The 16,499-nt window shown below is 40.5% G+C and overlaps 3 protein-coding genes across 4 annotated transcripts; 2 read left to right on the forward strand and 1 right to left on the reverse strand.

Moving 5' to 3' along the window:
- Positions 1-6,518: 6,518 nt before the first annotated feature.
- LOC116920823 (ATP-dependent RNA helicase DDX54) lies at positions 6,519-9,958 on the reverse strand. Its single transcript, XM_032926956.2, has 10 exons — positions 9,603-9,958; positions 9,211-9,549; positions 8,965-9,146; positions 8,715-8,883; positions 8,435-8,645; positions 7,928-8,364; positions 7,499-7,845; positions 7,300-7,435; positions 7,008-7,233; positions 6,519-6,915 (listed from the first exon to the last, which is right to left on the reverse strand). The coding sequence occupies exons 1-10, from the start codon at positions 9,792-9,794 to the stop codon at positions 6,674-6,676; spliced, it is 2,481 nt and encodes an 826-aa protein (XP_032782847.1). The 5' UTR covers positions 9,795-9,958; the 3' UTR covers positions 6,519-6,673.
- Positions 9,959-10,277: 319 nt separating this feature from the next.
- Positions 10,278-11,580, forward strand: LOC116920825 (elongin-B). The gene is made up of 3 exons (XM_032926959.2): positions 10,278-10,507; positions 10,574-10,715; positions 11,170-11,580. Exons 1-3 carry the CDS (start codon positions 10,399-10,401, stop codon positions 11,279-11,281), a joined length of 363 nt encoding a protein of 120 aa, XP_032782850.1. The 5' UTR covers positions 10,278-10,398; the 3' UTR covers positions 11,282-11,580.
- Positions 11,581-12,240: 660 nt separating this feature from the next.
- LOC116920824 (melanotransferrin) lies at positions 12,241-15,590 on the forward strand. 2 transcript variants are annotated; one of them, XM_032926958.2, is made up of 10 exons: positions 12,241-12,398; positions 12,591-12,727; positions 12,785-13,038; positions 13,103-13,331; positions 13,388-13,486; positions 13,567-13,941; positions 14,011-14,229; positions 14,289-14,490; positions 14,567-15,115; positions 15,185-15,590. In XM_032926958.2, exons 1-10 carry the CDS (start codon positions 12,326-12,328, stop codon positions 15,427-15,429), a joined length of 2,382 nt encoding a protein of 793 aa, XP_032782849.2. In that variant the 5' UTR covers positions 12,241-12,325; the 3' UTR covers positions 15,430-15,590. The 2 variants fall into 2 exon arrangements, with proteins under 2 accessions (XP_032782849.2, XP_032782848.2); XM_032926957.2 differs by having other exon boundaries at positions 12,287-12,398; positions 12,585-12,727.
- Positions 15,591-16,499: the final 909 nt, after the last annotated feature.

Here is a 16,499-nt window from a genome sequence, read left to right on the forward strand (position 1 = left end):
TAAATGTTGGAATCTTCTCTCTTCTTCTCTGCTTTGGTATATAATAGACTATATAGGAAGAACATGCTAAGGTTGTTAAAGCCACTATATGCTCAGCTGACGAGCACGATTTCATGATTTGAGTTGCACATGTGCAGAAGCAAAGTGAAAACTCGTGTAACCAAGTTGATTAATGGCTTTCTCTAATTTTGTCTTCTTTTTACATAGACAAATATTTGGCATTGAATTCAAATAGAGTCCATTTTTTTTGGAGGGGTTATCATTGGCAACAATTGACGAGCTACTTGTACATATACACTGTAATAGCACGACCAGCGAGCGGCCATTGAAGTAAACTCGAAATAATAATAATCCGCCAGTCTTATTGTATATATATTGTTTGAATAATTGTATGTAATCATTTCTTTCAGAACTATAATGCGCACTAGCATATGATCAAGGCAGTGACACCATCAGCACCCAGACAAAAGAACAGAAGGCGTTTTCTAAACGCACAAAGAAAATACGGGATGTATCAGAATCTCAACTGATGAAGACTAACAAGAGAAATTGGCGACTCGGTTGCCATGACGACCTGGTGACTCTCTCTCAGCCTCGTTCGATCGATTCTCGTATCTTCGTTTCTCCTTATAGCTTGTTGAAATCTCGATGAAAAAGACGCGTTCCATCGTTCCGCCAATGTTTCTTTTGTGCGCGTCGTTGGCCCGACTTAGCGGACCCGACTGATCCACCCAAACGAATCTCAGTCTGCCAGAGAGAACCTTGTGTGTGGAAAAAGTCAGGGAATATATGCGCTTCGTCGAGCGGCAGCACCATTCTATATAGGCTGTAGCTGTACGGAAATGCGCCCGTCCACTCGGCCGTCCGTCAGTCCGTTTCGGGCGTCGGAGCGCAACCATCTCGATGGGTAAACATCCGAGTTAGCCTTGACGTTTTTTTTTTATGTCTTTTCTTTTTTTCTCTTCTTAGATTTTTGCTTTTCATCCGATGGGTCTTTAGGCTTTCAATGGTAAAAAAAAAAAGAAGGAAAACTGAAAAAAAAGGATAAAAACATTTAGATTGATCCGATTCCCGTTTGATCCAAAAATGAAGGAAATCCATCGAAATAGATTGAATTGATAGGCTACTACACTATCTGCTGCGCACAAACATACGCTATGGCAATCTACCAGCAAACTTTGGGTGCTCTTTTAAAGAATTTTCAAACATTCGTTTCTTATCGATTCATCGCAACATGTTATTGGATGAAAGCCTTAACACTCGCAATTAAGTCGCAACGTATATATACGGAATCCCTATACATTACTATATAGTGTAGGCCTATCTTGTTGTCATGGCAATTGTTAGAACATCATTCACACTCAACGCTCTCCCCGCTCTTCTTCGCCTAGTAGAACAAAGTTGTCCTTGTATAAAGAAACGAAAAGTCACAAGTTGCAGCTCACCAAGCGATTTTTCTAGTGAGTTTCTTGATCATCACCGGCACTTGTCTATCCTAAAATGTATATTGGGCATTGAACTGTTAGATTGTTTAGCTCTATTCGCTATTCAGGGAGATGAAGGTGTTGGAATTGCTTCACCGCATTCTAAATAGAATGCCTTAAATCTCCCAGGACCGTCTTCATTCATCTGTCATCAAGTTTTTGGACAAAGTTTCTCCAGCTGGCACAACATCTTCTTATCTTTTCTATTCTTTTGCCCGCTGCGTGCTGGGGATGTCCCGATGCGCGTTTCTTTTAGCACCGGAGACAAAGTACTTGGTGCTGTGTGCGATGTCCGTGAGCGGAATATAACGGTAACGGTTGTTGGCGAACAGATGGAAGAGACAGAGGGTCGGTAGCTCGGTACGCGTATTACATAAGACCCTTTCCTGGGCTGGGTGATGTATTGATTGCGACAGCTTTGCCCGAAGGGTGCACTTAGGACCCAACCAGGTGGGTTACGGAACCATCAGACAAGGTGCGGTTGCCGCAACGAGTTCAATCGTCGTCGCCGAACGTGGTACCTTCAACATTTCATTCATCAAGGGAAAACGAGACATTTCAAAGCGACATGCCGAAAACCCGCAATGACAATACAATTAAATTAACTCGGCCCTTATTCTTCTCTATTTTTACGTCCCACACCCATTCTCCACTTAAGTGTTTCTCTCTGGGTTCAAATACTCTGATTTCCTCTTCCTCTTTCAAGTCGTTGAAGAGCATGTTCTGTTTGAAACGGTGCCCACACACGTCCGTAGAGAACATTCGTCTTTATGTGAAGAGTTCGCCTATTCCAGTATATTTATATATGTGTATATTCCCTTGTATAGTCTACACGTTATCTTTCGCCTACATACCAAAAATTCTGTTGCTTTTTTTTTCGCCATTTTCTTTTCCTATTGTTCTCACGTTCCCTAGGCAACGTTTATCGATTTCGTTCTGGCGGATTGCTAAACATACCGCTATACTATAGGTGTTTTCTTCTTTCTTATAGCTTGCCTGTCCTATAATATCAGCTTCACATGCACTCTCATATATAGCAGCTTGCCTTACATTTTGATTCTACCCACGACCCCCCCCCCCACGTCTCTTGTTTATATGCCTTTCACCGACTCAATAAAGTCTGCAGCCGAAACACATAGAGAAAAACATTCAATCGATGAGAAAACAAAAATTCCTGTTGTCTTATATATAGTTTTTTTTTCACTTTTGTGTTTGTGTGTGTGTGTGTGTGTGTGTGTGTGTCTTCTGATCCTTTTGCCCATATAGTCGATATCCGGTCATCAGATATCTCCCCTTTGGAGTAGTATTGCGTCGGCCGTTGGTCGTGCGGACCTTTAACCCGGCTGAGTTTCTTCATGGATGTATAGTATTACAGCTCACATTCGAATAGTGACAGAAAAAGAAAAAAAGGGGGACGACACTATCGGGTTTTCTTTAAGGGAATGCACATGTACATACTTTGTCGGCGAAGCAATGGAACCGTTTCGATTATGTATACACAGTATAGCCTACGTATAACATATAGCGATATCTTTATATGGAGAAAGGAAAACACGTTGCAGGTATAGGCTACGCAGGAGAAAAAAGCGAACCAATTGGGCCGACTGGGGATTATATTGATCTCTTTTGTTTGTCTTCTTTTGTTTGTCTTCTAGAATAAGTTGAAATGACACAATATTTTGGGTATCAGGTGATAAACTGACGATGGATTTCAGCATATGCTGTTAATGCTCATGTTCTATCGATCATTTGGAAAATGTTTGGTTCGTTAGCGGCACGAACACGAAAACAAAAAAAAAGAGAAAAGGAAGCGGCAAACAAAGGAAGGATCAGCTGATCTGAACAACGTGATTACGTTAGCATTATAAAATGTCGCTTTTATCTTCCCTCTTCGTTTTTTTCCTATTCTGTTCATCTTTTATTTATTAATTTTTTTTTTCTTTATTCCTTGTTTCATTTATTGATACAAATGTTTCATAGAGACGCGCGTGTGTGCAAGCCTCATTCTCTTTCGCCTTCGACGATTTCTTCTCGCGGTCTACATGAACTCTTTCGGCGTACGGCCAATCGATATGGAAAAGACCGGACTTATCTTGATCGCTGTGCGTCGTTATATCGGTCTCGGAGTCAAAGCCAAGAACAGAAAGAAAGAAAGAATAGAGCGAGACCAAGAGAGGAATATGAAAGGCGTCACTGATTCTGTGATCGGTGGTAACGGCAGAGGCGACGGGCGGCCGTTGTGGGCGCCAACAATGGCTGTTCTTTTTTCCTCCCCCCACAGCCGGCCGTAAATCGCGCGTGTAGCAAAAACAGGCATGGGAGGGGGGTCATTTCTCCCCCTTTTTTTTTTTTTTCGCTCCCATATTTATCTTGTGTTACAATCTATCATTGTGACTTGGGTTTCTGTCCAACAGGACTATAGTATAGGAGGAGATGGAAGCACGGCATCGTTCGGCGATGTATGTGTACCTCTTCACTCTCGCTGGAGCACTTTACGACGACAGTATAAATGTACATACACCGCCAGGCGGTTGATAACCAGGTCGAAAGGTGGTTCACCTCTTCCATCACGGCATGGTATTATATATGCCAGCGCCAACGGCGGCCGGACAACGACTGCCAGTTGCGAGAAAGGTGGCTAAAAGAACAGAGAGAGGCATAGCCATTAAATAGTCCATAATAATGTGTTTTCTGTCGCTCTCCCGCCTTTACTCGATTCTCGCGTGTGTGTTGAGGCTCCTTCTGAAGAAGTACAATGCAAGTAGCTTTTCCAGCCCAATCTCAATGAAGCCTCCTTTTAATCGGTAAAAGGTGTTTAGAGAACGAAAGGAAATAGGTCAAAGATTTACGCCGTCATTTCCTAAGACGGATGTAGTTAGTGGAAGGATTTTTTTTTTTTAGTTAAGTGGATGCTGGACTCATTAATTGAACAGTGAGGGGAACCATAGGTTATGAGAAATTGACGTTTATGAGAGGATGCGCGTATAGACTGATATGCGAGGGAAGCAAAGTATATACAATCATTTAAATGAATGTCTAGTCTACTTTTATATTAGGCAGCGTCATATCCCATAAGAGATCTCTTTTCTATTCGTTTAAACGTGTTCCTATTTTAAAAAATTGCAGTTGAATCTTTCTAGAAACCAGAGGAAATCTTGTTGTCAATCAACCATCATATCAGAAGTTAAGGCATCGCTGCAGTTTCCGTGGTTGGATGCAACGAAGCAGACTAGAGACAGCCTAGCTACACAGGCCAGCGGAACTCTGATTTGAAATCAGTAGAAAGCAAAAAATATAAATAAGAGCCGATAGCAAAGAACGAGGAACTCATTCCAGCGCATCCAGAGGCATATTCGGTAGGCAAAAGGAGGGTAAACCTGAGATAGAGGAAAATATTCGATGAATAAAAGGGGGCGTTTCATCTTTACCAATCAACTATAGCTCCTGACCCGATGCAATCACCATTAATCAGAGGGCCTGGCATTAGAGACAGAGGGTGCGAGAGGGGTGGACGTTTCCCACCGTAGCAAACGGGAAAAGGGGAAGTGAAAAAGCAAACACGGGAAATGGAAAAAAAAAAATTATCTGAACAAACTTTGTGTCGAAATAGAGTGGAAAAGAACTATGTCACGAAGTCTTTCGCACACGGCAACACCGAAAGTCCGCCACTACGTTCTTTTTTATCACGGTCCGCCCATTCCGTTTCTAGCTCGGTCTATCGGATTCGATTGCCCCACGCCCTTCGATCCGCTATCTTTTCACGCACCGTCGTTCTATACTAAGCAATCTAGCGATGTGCAGTTCAATCATGAAACCTGGCCAAAAATATCCGTCTATCCCTCCGTGTTTCATCGTCACTATACATTAGAAACAACGAAATGCCATCGATCAATTTGAATACTGGGCATTGACTCCCCTTTTTTTATGCCTGTGGCAGCGTGCGTGTCGTGATCTTTCAGACGTCCTTCCTTATCTCGCCTCTTTTATCCGGATTTGTTCGTCAGTTTACTTTTGGGTGTCGTTTGAAACGCAAACGCAAACAGGAAATAAAAGTTGCGTTTAAAATATCTCACCATACATGACATTGAGCATCGATGTCAACACACTCTTTTATCTGTTTTTGGTCAGCGGTGGCCACAATTCAAGATCGAAATTGATGGAAACGGTAGATAGTCCAGTTCCACGGTTTTGCCTTATACATCAAACCCAATGTTGTAATAGAACGCAGTTAATGTTTTGTTGTTGAGTGACCGAGAAAACGACGGTGCGTGGCAGTAGCAGCAATCAGCACTATGGTAGACGTGGCCAACGACTTATCGACAAGTGCACAATAGACTGCGTGGAACCTTCCCCCTTTACTGATTCATTACGCTTTTAAATTTTGTATTTTCCGAAACTCGTGTGCGCCACCTAATCAAGCAATTTTTACGACAGCCATCAAATAAAAACGCACCGAGTGGAATACGATAACACGCGCGTTAATCATTAATAGTCAAACGCGTGGGAGCACAATTTATAAGTCCCCGTGGTAAACTCCAATGAGATCTTTCACTCGTCTCGAATTGGTTTGTGGCTTTGCCGTGAATATACCGTTTTGCTTTGGAACTTGTTATATCGCACATCGACACTTCTGTTCAACGTCAATCTCTCACGTACAACATTTTTAATGGATTATCAACGATTTAAACTTTAGTTGCTGAAGAAAACGAACGAGATTGTCGGAGACTCGTACTAGTGTCCTCCTGCGGAAGATACGTATTTCTTTCAGTGCTGCAGTTTCATCGCAAAAACTTAAAAAGTACCTGGAGAAAGGGACGCAAGAATGGGGATGGCAAGGGCGTCTATAACGTTTACATAAACTTGAAACTCCACACTTTCCGTTTGTGTGTAGTACCACACAAAATCTCTACGTTAAACAAAATGTTGCCTGCGTTTTCGGCTTTGCAAGTTTGGTGATCTCACTCTAGCATTTGCTATTATCACCATGTGAAGAATGCAACGAAATTTAAAACAGTTTAATGCCATAGCGAGAAGGACGCGAGAACACAATCTTGTATTAATGGATTTTCTCGAGCTGGTGCCATATGTAACGGTAAATGGAGAACAAGAAAAAAAAGAAAAAAGGCGCTGCGTCTGGTCGGTGATATAGTACGCAACTAGTTCCTTTTTTAAAAATGGATTTGCCTGGCTTACCTCCTTCTCTTACCGCCCTTCTTTTGTTTGGTCTTAAGAGTAGGCTTCTTTTGCTTCATTTGGAGTTTAATCCGTATTTCTTTGTTTCCGCGGAGACGGGCCTTCTCCTTTAGTTTGCGAGCCTTTTCAATTTGCTCAGGAAGCTTCACCTCATCACCCACTCTCTGTCCACCTCGCTTAACCTCAGACCAAGCCTTCTTCATCGCTGGATGGTTCATTGGTAGGCCACCTAATTTGCCTGTAGATGGAACGATAGATGAATAAGCGTCAAATCGAGCCGGACCGTAAACATTTGCGGTATGCTACGATTGAAAATCAATTGGAAGGTACCTTCTAGATTCATTCCCATAGGAACGCCACGTCTCGGAAAACCTCCACCGAATCGCGACGACACATTACGATTGCCACCCTTTTCGTCATCGCCGGAATCTTCACTTGCTGGGTCGTTTTGGTCAATTTTAGATTTGCCCTTCCATCTTTCATAGCGGTCAGTCTTGTATGTGGCTGGGATCCAAACACCCGATTCAGTACGGATCTTGCGTTTCTTGACATCCTCCTGTAGCAGCAAAATAACAATATGAATTTTAACGTGTTACCACTTACGGGCTATTCAAAACTGGACCTGTCCGATAAACTTCTTCTTCTTTCGATCCCATTTCATAAGACTTCTTTGTTTTCGCAGTTCCTGGTCGTCGTCACCAGTCAAATCCAAGACCGCGTCTGCGGCAGCACGTCCGAAATCACACCCCAGTGCCAATCTAACAGTTAAAATCGACGTTTAGCAGGTTCGCATTATAAAAAAGACAAGAATGCTAAGCTACCCAGATTCTGTTTGGTGATCCTTTGCTACGTAGTTGATGTAGTTTTCTTCGTCCTTGGTTGTTTGAGTCTGAAGGCGCTTCTTTTTTGCTTGGTTGGGATCAAATGGTTTCCGGCTGGCCCGTTTCTTTTGGGCAATAACGGTGCTGAACGCTTCTTGGACCATTTCTTCGTCGGCTTCCTCTTGTGGAACGCCAACGTTTTCAGGTTCGTCCGAAGATGCAGCTTCAGCCGCGGATTTTATTGCAGCTTTTTTTTGTTTAATGATGATTCGCTGATGCTTTATGCGTTTCTCTAACATCACTTTCGCCTTGATGGAGTTGGCCGTCACGCCAATTTCAAAAATAGTCTGCACCCGGGTTTAAATTAAAGCTTAAGCTCACGGAATCAATGTCATTGGGAAGGAAAAGTGGTCAAATGATTCAACTTACGTGATGAGGACGGTAGCACTTCATTTGCTCTAGCAAATTGAGCCGATCACTTTCGAGCTCACCACTTTCAGCTACGAACACAGGGTGAGGGCCTAGGAGTTCAAGCTTGATCTCTTTTCCCTTTTTGATGGATTCATGAGAGGGAGGTGGGCAAGAACGTTTGTACTGTTTGTAAGCTGACGTGTAGACCTTGATCATATTTTGAAGCTCTACTGACTCTTGGTGCCACAGCTGCATCGCACTACTTCCATCGTCTATAACGCTTTGGCCAACACGACCAAGATAGCCGTCCCAGTCCTCGCCCTTTTTTAGTCCATCTTGAGGAATCTGCTTTACCGGTCTTCCCAAGAAGAGGTGCAAGTCCACTAAAGCAGGTATTTCATCAAGGGCGACTAGTGAATAAGCCGTACCAGAGCGTCCGGCACGTGCAACACGTCCTGAAAAAATAATTTCAACGTAGCATCATTTTCAGAACTGGGGCAATGGTTTTTCACAGTTGCAACTCACCGACTCTGTGGACAAATAATTTGGCTTTGGCTGGGAAATTGTAGTTGATCACATTGTCCAACAGCGGAATATCAATACCACGTGCAGCAACGTCGGTGGTAATCATGACATTTGTTTGCTTTGTTTGAAATTTGGCAGCATGAATTTTACGGGCTGCTTGGTCCAAACTAGAATAAATGTATGTATTGGAGATTCCCGCTTTGTCAAGTAACTAGTACCAAAAAGAAATATTATTATTTTCTAAATGCACACATGACTGAGATTAATAAAGATTACTTACGAGGTGCAAGTATTCAACGTGATGCATAGTCGCGGCAAACACAAGCGTCAATTCACCTGCTTTAATTGCATTTCGTAGTAAGTGAAGAAGAATGGATGCTTTCGATTCACAAGGACAGAATACGAAAGCCAATTTTAAAGCCTCGGGTAACTTAGAATCGACGTCCAATCTATAAGTTTGTATTTCATTTTTTTAAATGTATGATAAAATTATGAAGACAAAATAGTCAAAGATATTTAAACATTTTTACCTGACCAATACTGGATCAGTAAGTCCAGCTTTTGTGAAATCAACAAGCAGTTTTGGGAGGGTAGCTGAGAAAAGAAGAGTCTGTCTTGATTCAGGAAGCCTGTTCAAGATCTCTAGCAACTGCTCTCCAAAACCCATCTCAAAAAGTCTGTCAGCTTCATCAAAAACTACATATTCTATTTCCTGAACAATGTTGAATAAAAAATTACATCAATTTGTGACAAAACACAGAACTTTTTTTCACTACCTTTAGTTTTAGTTCCATTTCAACACAGAGATGAGCAAAACGTCCAGGAGTGGCAATAATGATATCTGGTATTTCATGCATTGCAGCAAATTGGGCTTCCATAGAATCTCCTCCAAGTATAGTGGCTGCTTTCAATCCAGTGTATTTGCCAAGTTCTCGTGTGAACTTTAGGGTTTGCAATGCTAACTCTCGGGTTGGAGACATAATAAGTGCCCGAGTCCCTATGGTTGAGTGTGCTTGAAGCCTTTCAAATAAAGGAATCAAGAAACAGGCAGTCTTGCCACTGCCAGTTCTTGCCATTGCAACCACATCTTTTTTCTCCATAATCAATGGGATACACTAAAAAATAAAAATGTTAAATTGAACATCTGAGGTAGTTAAAGACTAATTACCTTTCTCTGAATTGGTGTTGGTATTTTGTACCCACATTTTATTACTCCACGGTAAACATTGTAACTAAGTCCCATAGACTGGAAACCACCAGATTTTTTCTTTTTTCGATTTTGTTCTTGCACCAGAGTTCGTGTGTCAAGCTCAGCTTCTGATTGGTACCCTCCATCTCCGAAACCTTCAAGCTCGGGCATTCTCGGTAACAATTCGATTAAAACCCAACCAGTTAACACTACAATAATGGAAAGTCTTAATCTCCACGATAAATTTCAGTTTCAATTTCGATTTTTTGGCACCCAGTTGCCAAAACCTCCACGATAAAAGCAACGTGTTCTAGCAGACGAACTGACGGATTTTATTGGGGTTTTTTTACAAATCACGCATTTGCCCTCTAAGATCCTAAATTCTTCCAAACATGCACTACATGCATACATTTGTACATACTTGCATAATAGCTGCACTTCACCCCTAAGTTCTTTGCTAAATTTTTTTTTTGCGGGAAAAGGTATTTTACGCATGGAATTTCGATGAAATAAAATTTTTCTATTTAGGAAAAAATAAGCCTGGAAAGATTTACCGATAGAGGCGCTAGAGGATGAAGATGCTTCTTTTGAGCGCTTGTACCGTACGCAGGTACGCTACTTTCATGGTTGAGAAGTACCAACTACCAACACCAAGTCGAACAAGTTGTGAAAATAGATTTAACCGAGAAAGCGACAACGGTGTGTCGACTGGAGCCGTGGAAAACAGTTTTTGAGGTTGTCTCGAAATTCGGGAAACTCGTTTTCAATTCCCGAAATGGCTGCAGGAATGTGCGTTTATTTGATGATAAGAAGGAAGAAAACTACAATATTTACTGACGCGAAAGAAACTACAAATGTTTCCGAGTTGAAAAAAATCATTCAAGGTTACTGAAAAGTCTAATTTTTTTGGCTCTTACCTACCCAATTTCTAAACAGTGTATTTCATATAGGTATAACTAAGGTTGCACCGGAAAACCAACGTCTCTTCAAAGATGATCGCGTTATGGAAGACAATCGCTGTTTGGCAGATTACGGATTAATTTCAACAACTGCTAGAGCCCAAAGTCCTGCATCACTCAGCTTGGTCTATCGGTAAATATTTTTCATTTTATAAAATTGGAAGTAGGTAAGTAATTACTTATTCTTGGGAATTGTTTTCTTCATTATCATTGTTATAGCTTGGTATGAAATATTGAAATCTAAAAAACATTCAGGTAAAGCTACCTGAGAAATACTGAAGATTTTATTAAGGGGTCGTAAACAATGTTTTAAAAAATTATACTGTAATATGAAGTTGTTGCTTTAAAGTGACTCATAGCATTTAAATTTTGGTGACCTTAGCTTACTTGATTGATCTAGTATAATGTAACCCCAAAAGATCTGTGAATCAGATGTAAAATAATGCATGATATCCTTTTCCAAAGATCTTATGGGAACCTCTCATGATCATATTACATCTACTTTAAAAAACTAAACCCAACCTAAATTCAATAATGAATAGCAGATTTAATTATTTTTTTCTTTTTGTGGGGCAAAAATCGTGTAGAATGGAAAATGGAGAATTTGAGACGATTGACATAACACCTCTCTCATCGCCACCAGAGCTACCCGATGTGATGAAAGGCCAGGAGGCCGCTCATGATACTTCAGCCAATTAGGGGGGAACATTTGTTTTGATAGCCATCAACTGAGCGTTAAGAAATTAAAACTTGTCTACCTTTGTAACACCTTAATGTCAAGCCCATCCCACATTTCTTTTACACCTTCCTAATACTATCATAATTCCTCATTTCCTCTCAAGAATAAGAAGAAAACAAACGTTGAAGAAAGAAGACAGACACGTGGCGGTACGGTATTACTACATGGCTTGCTTTCACCCTGGTATATTTTGATTTATGATTGATCAAGACAACATTCGAAAGGTTATATAAATAAACAGGAATTCAGATAATGAAAACTTTAGGTTTCTTATTAGTTTGTTGTTTGATGTCGTCTTCAGGACAATTTTACACTTCTTTCTAACGTAAAGCGAAAGCCATCGTCCATAAAAACAGCACAGCATCCGTCTTCGATGTCTTGTTTAAAATTAAAAAAATCTGGTGGCCGTTGAATGCTGTTGTACAGGTAAATTTAGCTGCATTTGATCTAAACGGCTTCTTTGATGATTATCTTTTCCCAAGTTTAACGAGACTGGGAAAAACCTTTTTCATGGAATATGTAACGTGGTTTTAGTTCTTTTTCGTTAGCAATTAATATCCTATGCTTTCAGGAGAACTGTATAAAACAAAGACCACCATGGGGATGTATCGGGTTGTTACTTGAAAAAGTGAATAGATGTATTTGTGTAGTACGAAAACAGCATTCAATCTTGGTTCTTAACTCATTTGCGGAGTAGGTAGTACTTCCTACTACCTATACATCCTGTTACACAAGGGAGAAGGAGAAATGACAGAAGAATAGAAGATAGTCAGATACCAGGTCCTGTGCTGTATGTCTAAATTTCGTAACATACTGTATAATTAGTTTTTATCATTATGAAAGTTTTTTTTGTCAAGTTGATGGGGCAGCAACTACGGATTCTGAAAAGTTAAATTTGAATATTTGATATTTTGGATAGCGAAAATAAATTGGGCTAGTACTTTATATCGCACTTGGCAACCTAGGGAGGGAATGGAAAATTTGGTTGTTTGAGAAAATTTGACATGGCCAACAACAAAAAAAAGCTGTTATCCACCTTGTGTTCGATATTTCTTATTCTTGGGTCTATCGTCAATGGTAATTGAAATATCATTAATTTAACTGTATTATGAAACATTCTATTTTAAAAAATCATTTTAAACCTTTCTAAAGTAGAGTACATTTTCTATATGCCCCACCCTTGCGTTACCTCATAGCTAGTAAATCCCAGCGTATGCTAACTTGTAAAATTGTTCGGAATGAATCATGTTTTCAATATTTGAGTTTCAGTACAAACCCAAAAAGATGTATTAAAATGGTGTACCACAACTGCTGGCGAGCAAGAAAAATGTGAAGAAATGGCACATTCTGTAGATCTTCAATTTGCACAGTTTGGAAAGCTAGGCATGGTCATTAAGTGCATCAGAGTAAGTTGTCTGAGTTTTTATTGTCACAGTTTGGATTATTTGTTTCCATTTCATTAGGCATTCAACAAAGCAGACTGCATGCAGTATTTAGACAAAGGTGAAGCTGATGTGACTACTTTAGATCCAGGAAATGTATTTGTTGGAGGCCGCTACCATAGCTTGTTGCCAATAATGCAAGAAGTTTACACCAACAATGAAGCATTTTATTTCTCTGTGGCTGTTGTGAAGAAATTTTCTCTGCCAGAAGTTCAGAGCATTGCCGAGCTGAGGGGGAAAAAGGGCTGTTTTCCCGGTGTTGGCATACATGGAGGGTAAGTTATATGAATTTACAACAAAAAATAAGGAAATCAGTAGGCAAATTCTGTTGTTTAATAGCTGGGTGCAACCAATCTACACTCTGATGCAACTCAGACATATGGATATTGTTGATTGCAATAACCATGTAAAATCAGCCAGTGAGTTTTTTGGCCCTTCTTGTGCTGTTGACTCCCTTTCGGATATTTACAATCCATTGGGAGACAATTCGGATCATTTGTGTCAACTCTGTGCGAGCAAAGTTCTAGGACAAAGATGCACTGCACATGATCCATACTCGGGATATCAGGTAGGGAAGCAATAGGCATTTAAAATCGTGATATTTAAGCAGTTGTGATTATCTAGGGTGCATTTAAATGCTTAGTGGAAGCTGGAGAAGTTGCTTTCTTGAAGCACACAACTGTAGTAGAAACTATTGCAACTGGACAGTTTGGAACTACTAAGGTATTTTTTAACGCATTTTCCCCCGGTATTGGCCTGTGTTTATTGCAGTTAAATATGATAATATATAAATATTTCTTCAGATTGACGATTTCGAACTTTTGTGCGTTGATGGCTCACGCCGTTCGGTCCGTGAATACCGCGATTGCAACTGGGGTCAAGTTCCTGGCGATGCAGTGGTTACTACTTCAGCGCGAGGCATCGACATGCGTCTCAAATATCAAAAGTTTTTAACAAAATTATTCGAAATATTCGGATCTCGCACGGCGAACCAAAGGACGGAAATTCGCAACACTACTACATTTCGACCTTTCGATGACTTCTCTAGCCGAGATCTAAACGGCGTTGATTCCTTATCTCAGCCAGTTTCTCCGAGGCAGTTTCAGCTTTTCCAATCTTCCCCTCGTTATGGAATGCTGAACAACCTCATATTTCAGGATGACTGTATTAGTCTGAAGGTTGTAATCAAGTTTAAATTTCATTGAGTAGCTGAACAAAAAATCGATAATACTATTGGCAATTATCAGGCAATTCCTGCAGATCAACAGACCTACGCAGGGTATTTGGGCCGAACTCTGGATTCCATTTTAGGGGTTAGACAATGCCCAGTAAAAGCGATGACATTATGTGTTACCTCGCCGACTGAATTGACTAAATGCGTCCGCATGCGGACAGCAATGAAAGCGCAGTTACTACAACCTGAAATGAACTGCTACAGGGCGGATACGAATATTGGCTGCATGCGGGCAAGTTATAAAACACAGTGGTTTACACATTCTATTACTAAAGGTGTTAAGTCTGTTAGGCGATTCAAACTGGAGTGGCTGACGTGACTATGTTTGATGCTGGCGACATATACACAGCGGGACTGAATTTCGACATGATTTCTATTCTTTCCGAAGTTTATAATCTTGGAAAACCTGAGTATTATGTAGTTGCTGTGGCAAAGGCAACTGATCCAGAAACGGAACTCATTTATCTTAAAGATAAAAACACATGTCATACAGGTAAAGTGGGAAAAAAAGACAAAAAAAAAACTAAATAATATTTGAGCATCACAGTAACACAAATCCTGTTATTAAGGTATTTACCACGCTGCCGGTTGGATCATACCGTTGGCTCATTTGTTGGCCAACGAAAGAATCCGCAGTTATGGATGCGATTCAGTTCAATCTGCTGCCTCCTTCTTCACGAAAGCTTGCGTACCTGGCGCTATGAATCAAGAATACCAACCAACAGGGTTAAGCTTCCCTCATATGTGTGACTTGTGTCATGGCACGAGTTTTCGCTTTTGTCGTCGTGATCACTCTGAGGACTATTTTGGTAATACGGGAGCTTTCCGCTGTTTAGTCGAAGGAGGTGGCCATGTTGCTTTTGTTCGCCATGCTACTGTACTGGAAAACACTGATGGCAAAAGCCGCGAATATTGGTCAAGAAACCAGTTGTCGCGAGATTACGAACTTTTGTGCCGTGATGGTCAGAGAGCCCCGGTTACAGATTACGCCCGTTGCAATCTTGGGAAGGTCAAAGCCAATGCTATGGTTGCAAGGGGAGGACGTGGCTACAACAAAACGGAAATTGATGCGTACATTAATGTTTTTATGTATGCGCAGCAATTTTACGGACTCAAAGGTAAACATTCGTATTCATTTTATGCATTCTTTTTTATTATTAGTGATTAATTTTCATCCTTACATTTAGGGGATTACTTGGATTTCGCATTGTTCACTTCGGATCCTCCCTACAATGACGTGATTTTCCAAGATGCCACACAAAAGTTGCAAATTGTGCCTCCAAGTCAACGTCATTATCACAAGTACTTGGGTCCGGAGTTTCTTAGAGCCAGACAATTGGTTGATTGTCAAGCGGGAGCCGCTTCTTTGAAGTCAAACTTCATTGTTACATTAGCAATTTTTGCAATTATTTTCAGCCGTATTAGGTTATAGAATCTACCTCCGTCCTACCCATTCCATTTTTTAAATTGACTTTTTAATAACTGACAAAAGAGCACACGTGCCTAATATTTCCGTCCATTCTCATTGCAATGAATCTCTTTTATGATGTTGTAGACGACGTTGAATTGGAATTATACATCCATGCCCATTTATGTCTAATGTTACTCTGTTGGTTATTTAAAAAAGGGTGGAATCCAGACTGATCCGTTGAATAGGGGCTTTAAACTGTTGAACAAAAATCACCGTTTTGGAATTATTTTGTATACAATAGCGGAAGCTAAAAACGAATATAAATACAAGCAAACAAAATTTGAAACGACAAAAACGAACAAAGAAAAAATAAGTTTTTTTGCTAAACAGTTACAACAGATGTGCTTATATCTTTCATGCACACATTACCTACTGCAGGCCATGGAAGTTTATCTTTTTAATGTTCATTTATTCGGTATCTCTTCATATGGGCAACTTCGCCGAAGTATCTTCTAAACTTTATGAGAAATCTAACATTCAGGACGATTTCGAAAACTTCTAAGCCACGCTCTGTTTTTCTGAGATTTCCTTTTTAACATGCTTTTGCATACAGAAACTGGTGAAAAACATTTTTACAAGCTCAAAAGTAAAACTCAACAGAGGAACCCATACTAGCATTGAATAAAGGAATTTAGTCAATTTTTGCCGCATGGGGCGGGGGCTGATGGTATCACGTAGTTGTTTCTGTCGTGCAAACTACCCTACTTCAGCAGTCGCGCTTTAAAGTAAAAAACAAAAGGAATTTCTTTCTTTTACTGCTTGGCTTTGAGTTGCAGTAGGTACGTACGTACTACATTTTCAGTGTTAGTTTGTAAATAAAGTCAGAATATAGTACAAGAATGAACCATTTCATGTGTAAATTAAGAAAGAACTCGAAATCGGGTTTCCATTTTACTTTCGTGCTGGGAAGTTTTCATCGACTGTATTTGTCGGCATCGTTACCTCGATCATAGACTACAAGGTAAAGACTGAACTCCCCTATAACCCTCCACAGGCGATGCTTCTGCATGCCGGTAGGGGTCAGGCCGTAC

The sequence above is a fragment of the Daphnia magna genome, linkage group LG4, assembly GCF_020631705.1.
Source record: "Daphnia magna isolate NIES linkage group LG4, ASM2063170v1.1, whole genome shotgun sequence".
Taxonomy (NCBI): Eukaryota; Metazoa; Arthropoda; class Branchiopoda; order Diplostraca; family Daphniidae; genus Daphnia; species Daphnia magna.

What these genes read in the sequence shown, in the direction of transcription:
- LOC116920823 (XM_032926956.2), bottom strand. Translation starts at nt 9,794, where the DNA reads ATGCCCGAGCTTGAAGGTTTCGGAGATGGAGGGTACCAATCAGAAGCT. An exon ending in ATTATTTGTCCACAGAGTCG is followed by an intron (nt 8,365 to 8,434) that starts GTGAGTTGCAAC and finishes TTATTTTTTCAG; the next exon opens with GACGTGTTGCACGTGCCGGA. An exon ending in AGTGCTACCGTCCTCATCAC is followed by an intron (nt 7,846 to 7,927) that starts GTAAGTTGAATC and finishes ACCCGGGTGCAG; the next exon opens with ACTATTTTTGAAATTGGCGT.
- LOC116920825 (XM_032926959.2), top strand. Translation starts at nt 10,399, where the DNA reads ATGGCTGCAGGAATGTGCGTTTATTTGATGATAAGAAGGAAGAAAACT. An exon ending in GTTGAAAAAAATCATTCAAG is followed by an intron (nt 10,508 to 10,573) that starts GTTACTGAAAAG and finishes TATTTCATATAG; the next exon opens with GTATAACTAAGGTTGCACCG. An exon ending in TCACTCAGCTTGGTCTATCG is followed by an intron (nt 10,716 to 11,169) that starts GTAAATATTTTT and finishes AAAATCGTGTAG; the next exon opens with AATGGAAAATGGAGAATTTG.
- LOC116920824 (XM_032926957.2), top strand. Translation starts at nt 12,326, where the DNA reads ATGGCCAACAACAAAAAAAAGCTGTTATCCACCTTGTGTTCGATATTT. An exon ending in TGGTCATTAAGTGCATCAGA is followed by an intron (nt 12,728 to 12,784) that starts GTAAGTTGTCTG and finishes CCATTTCATTAG; the next exon opens with GCATTCAACAAAGCAGACTG. An exon ending in GGTGTTGGCATACATGGAGG is followed by an intron (nt 13,039 to 13,102) that starts GTAAGTTATATG and finishes GTTGTTTAATAG; the next exon opens with CTGGGTGCAACCAATCTACA.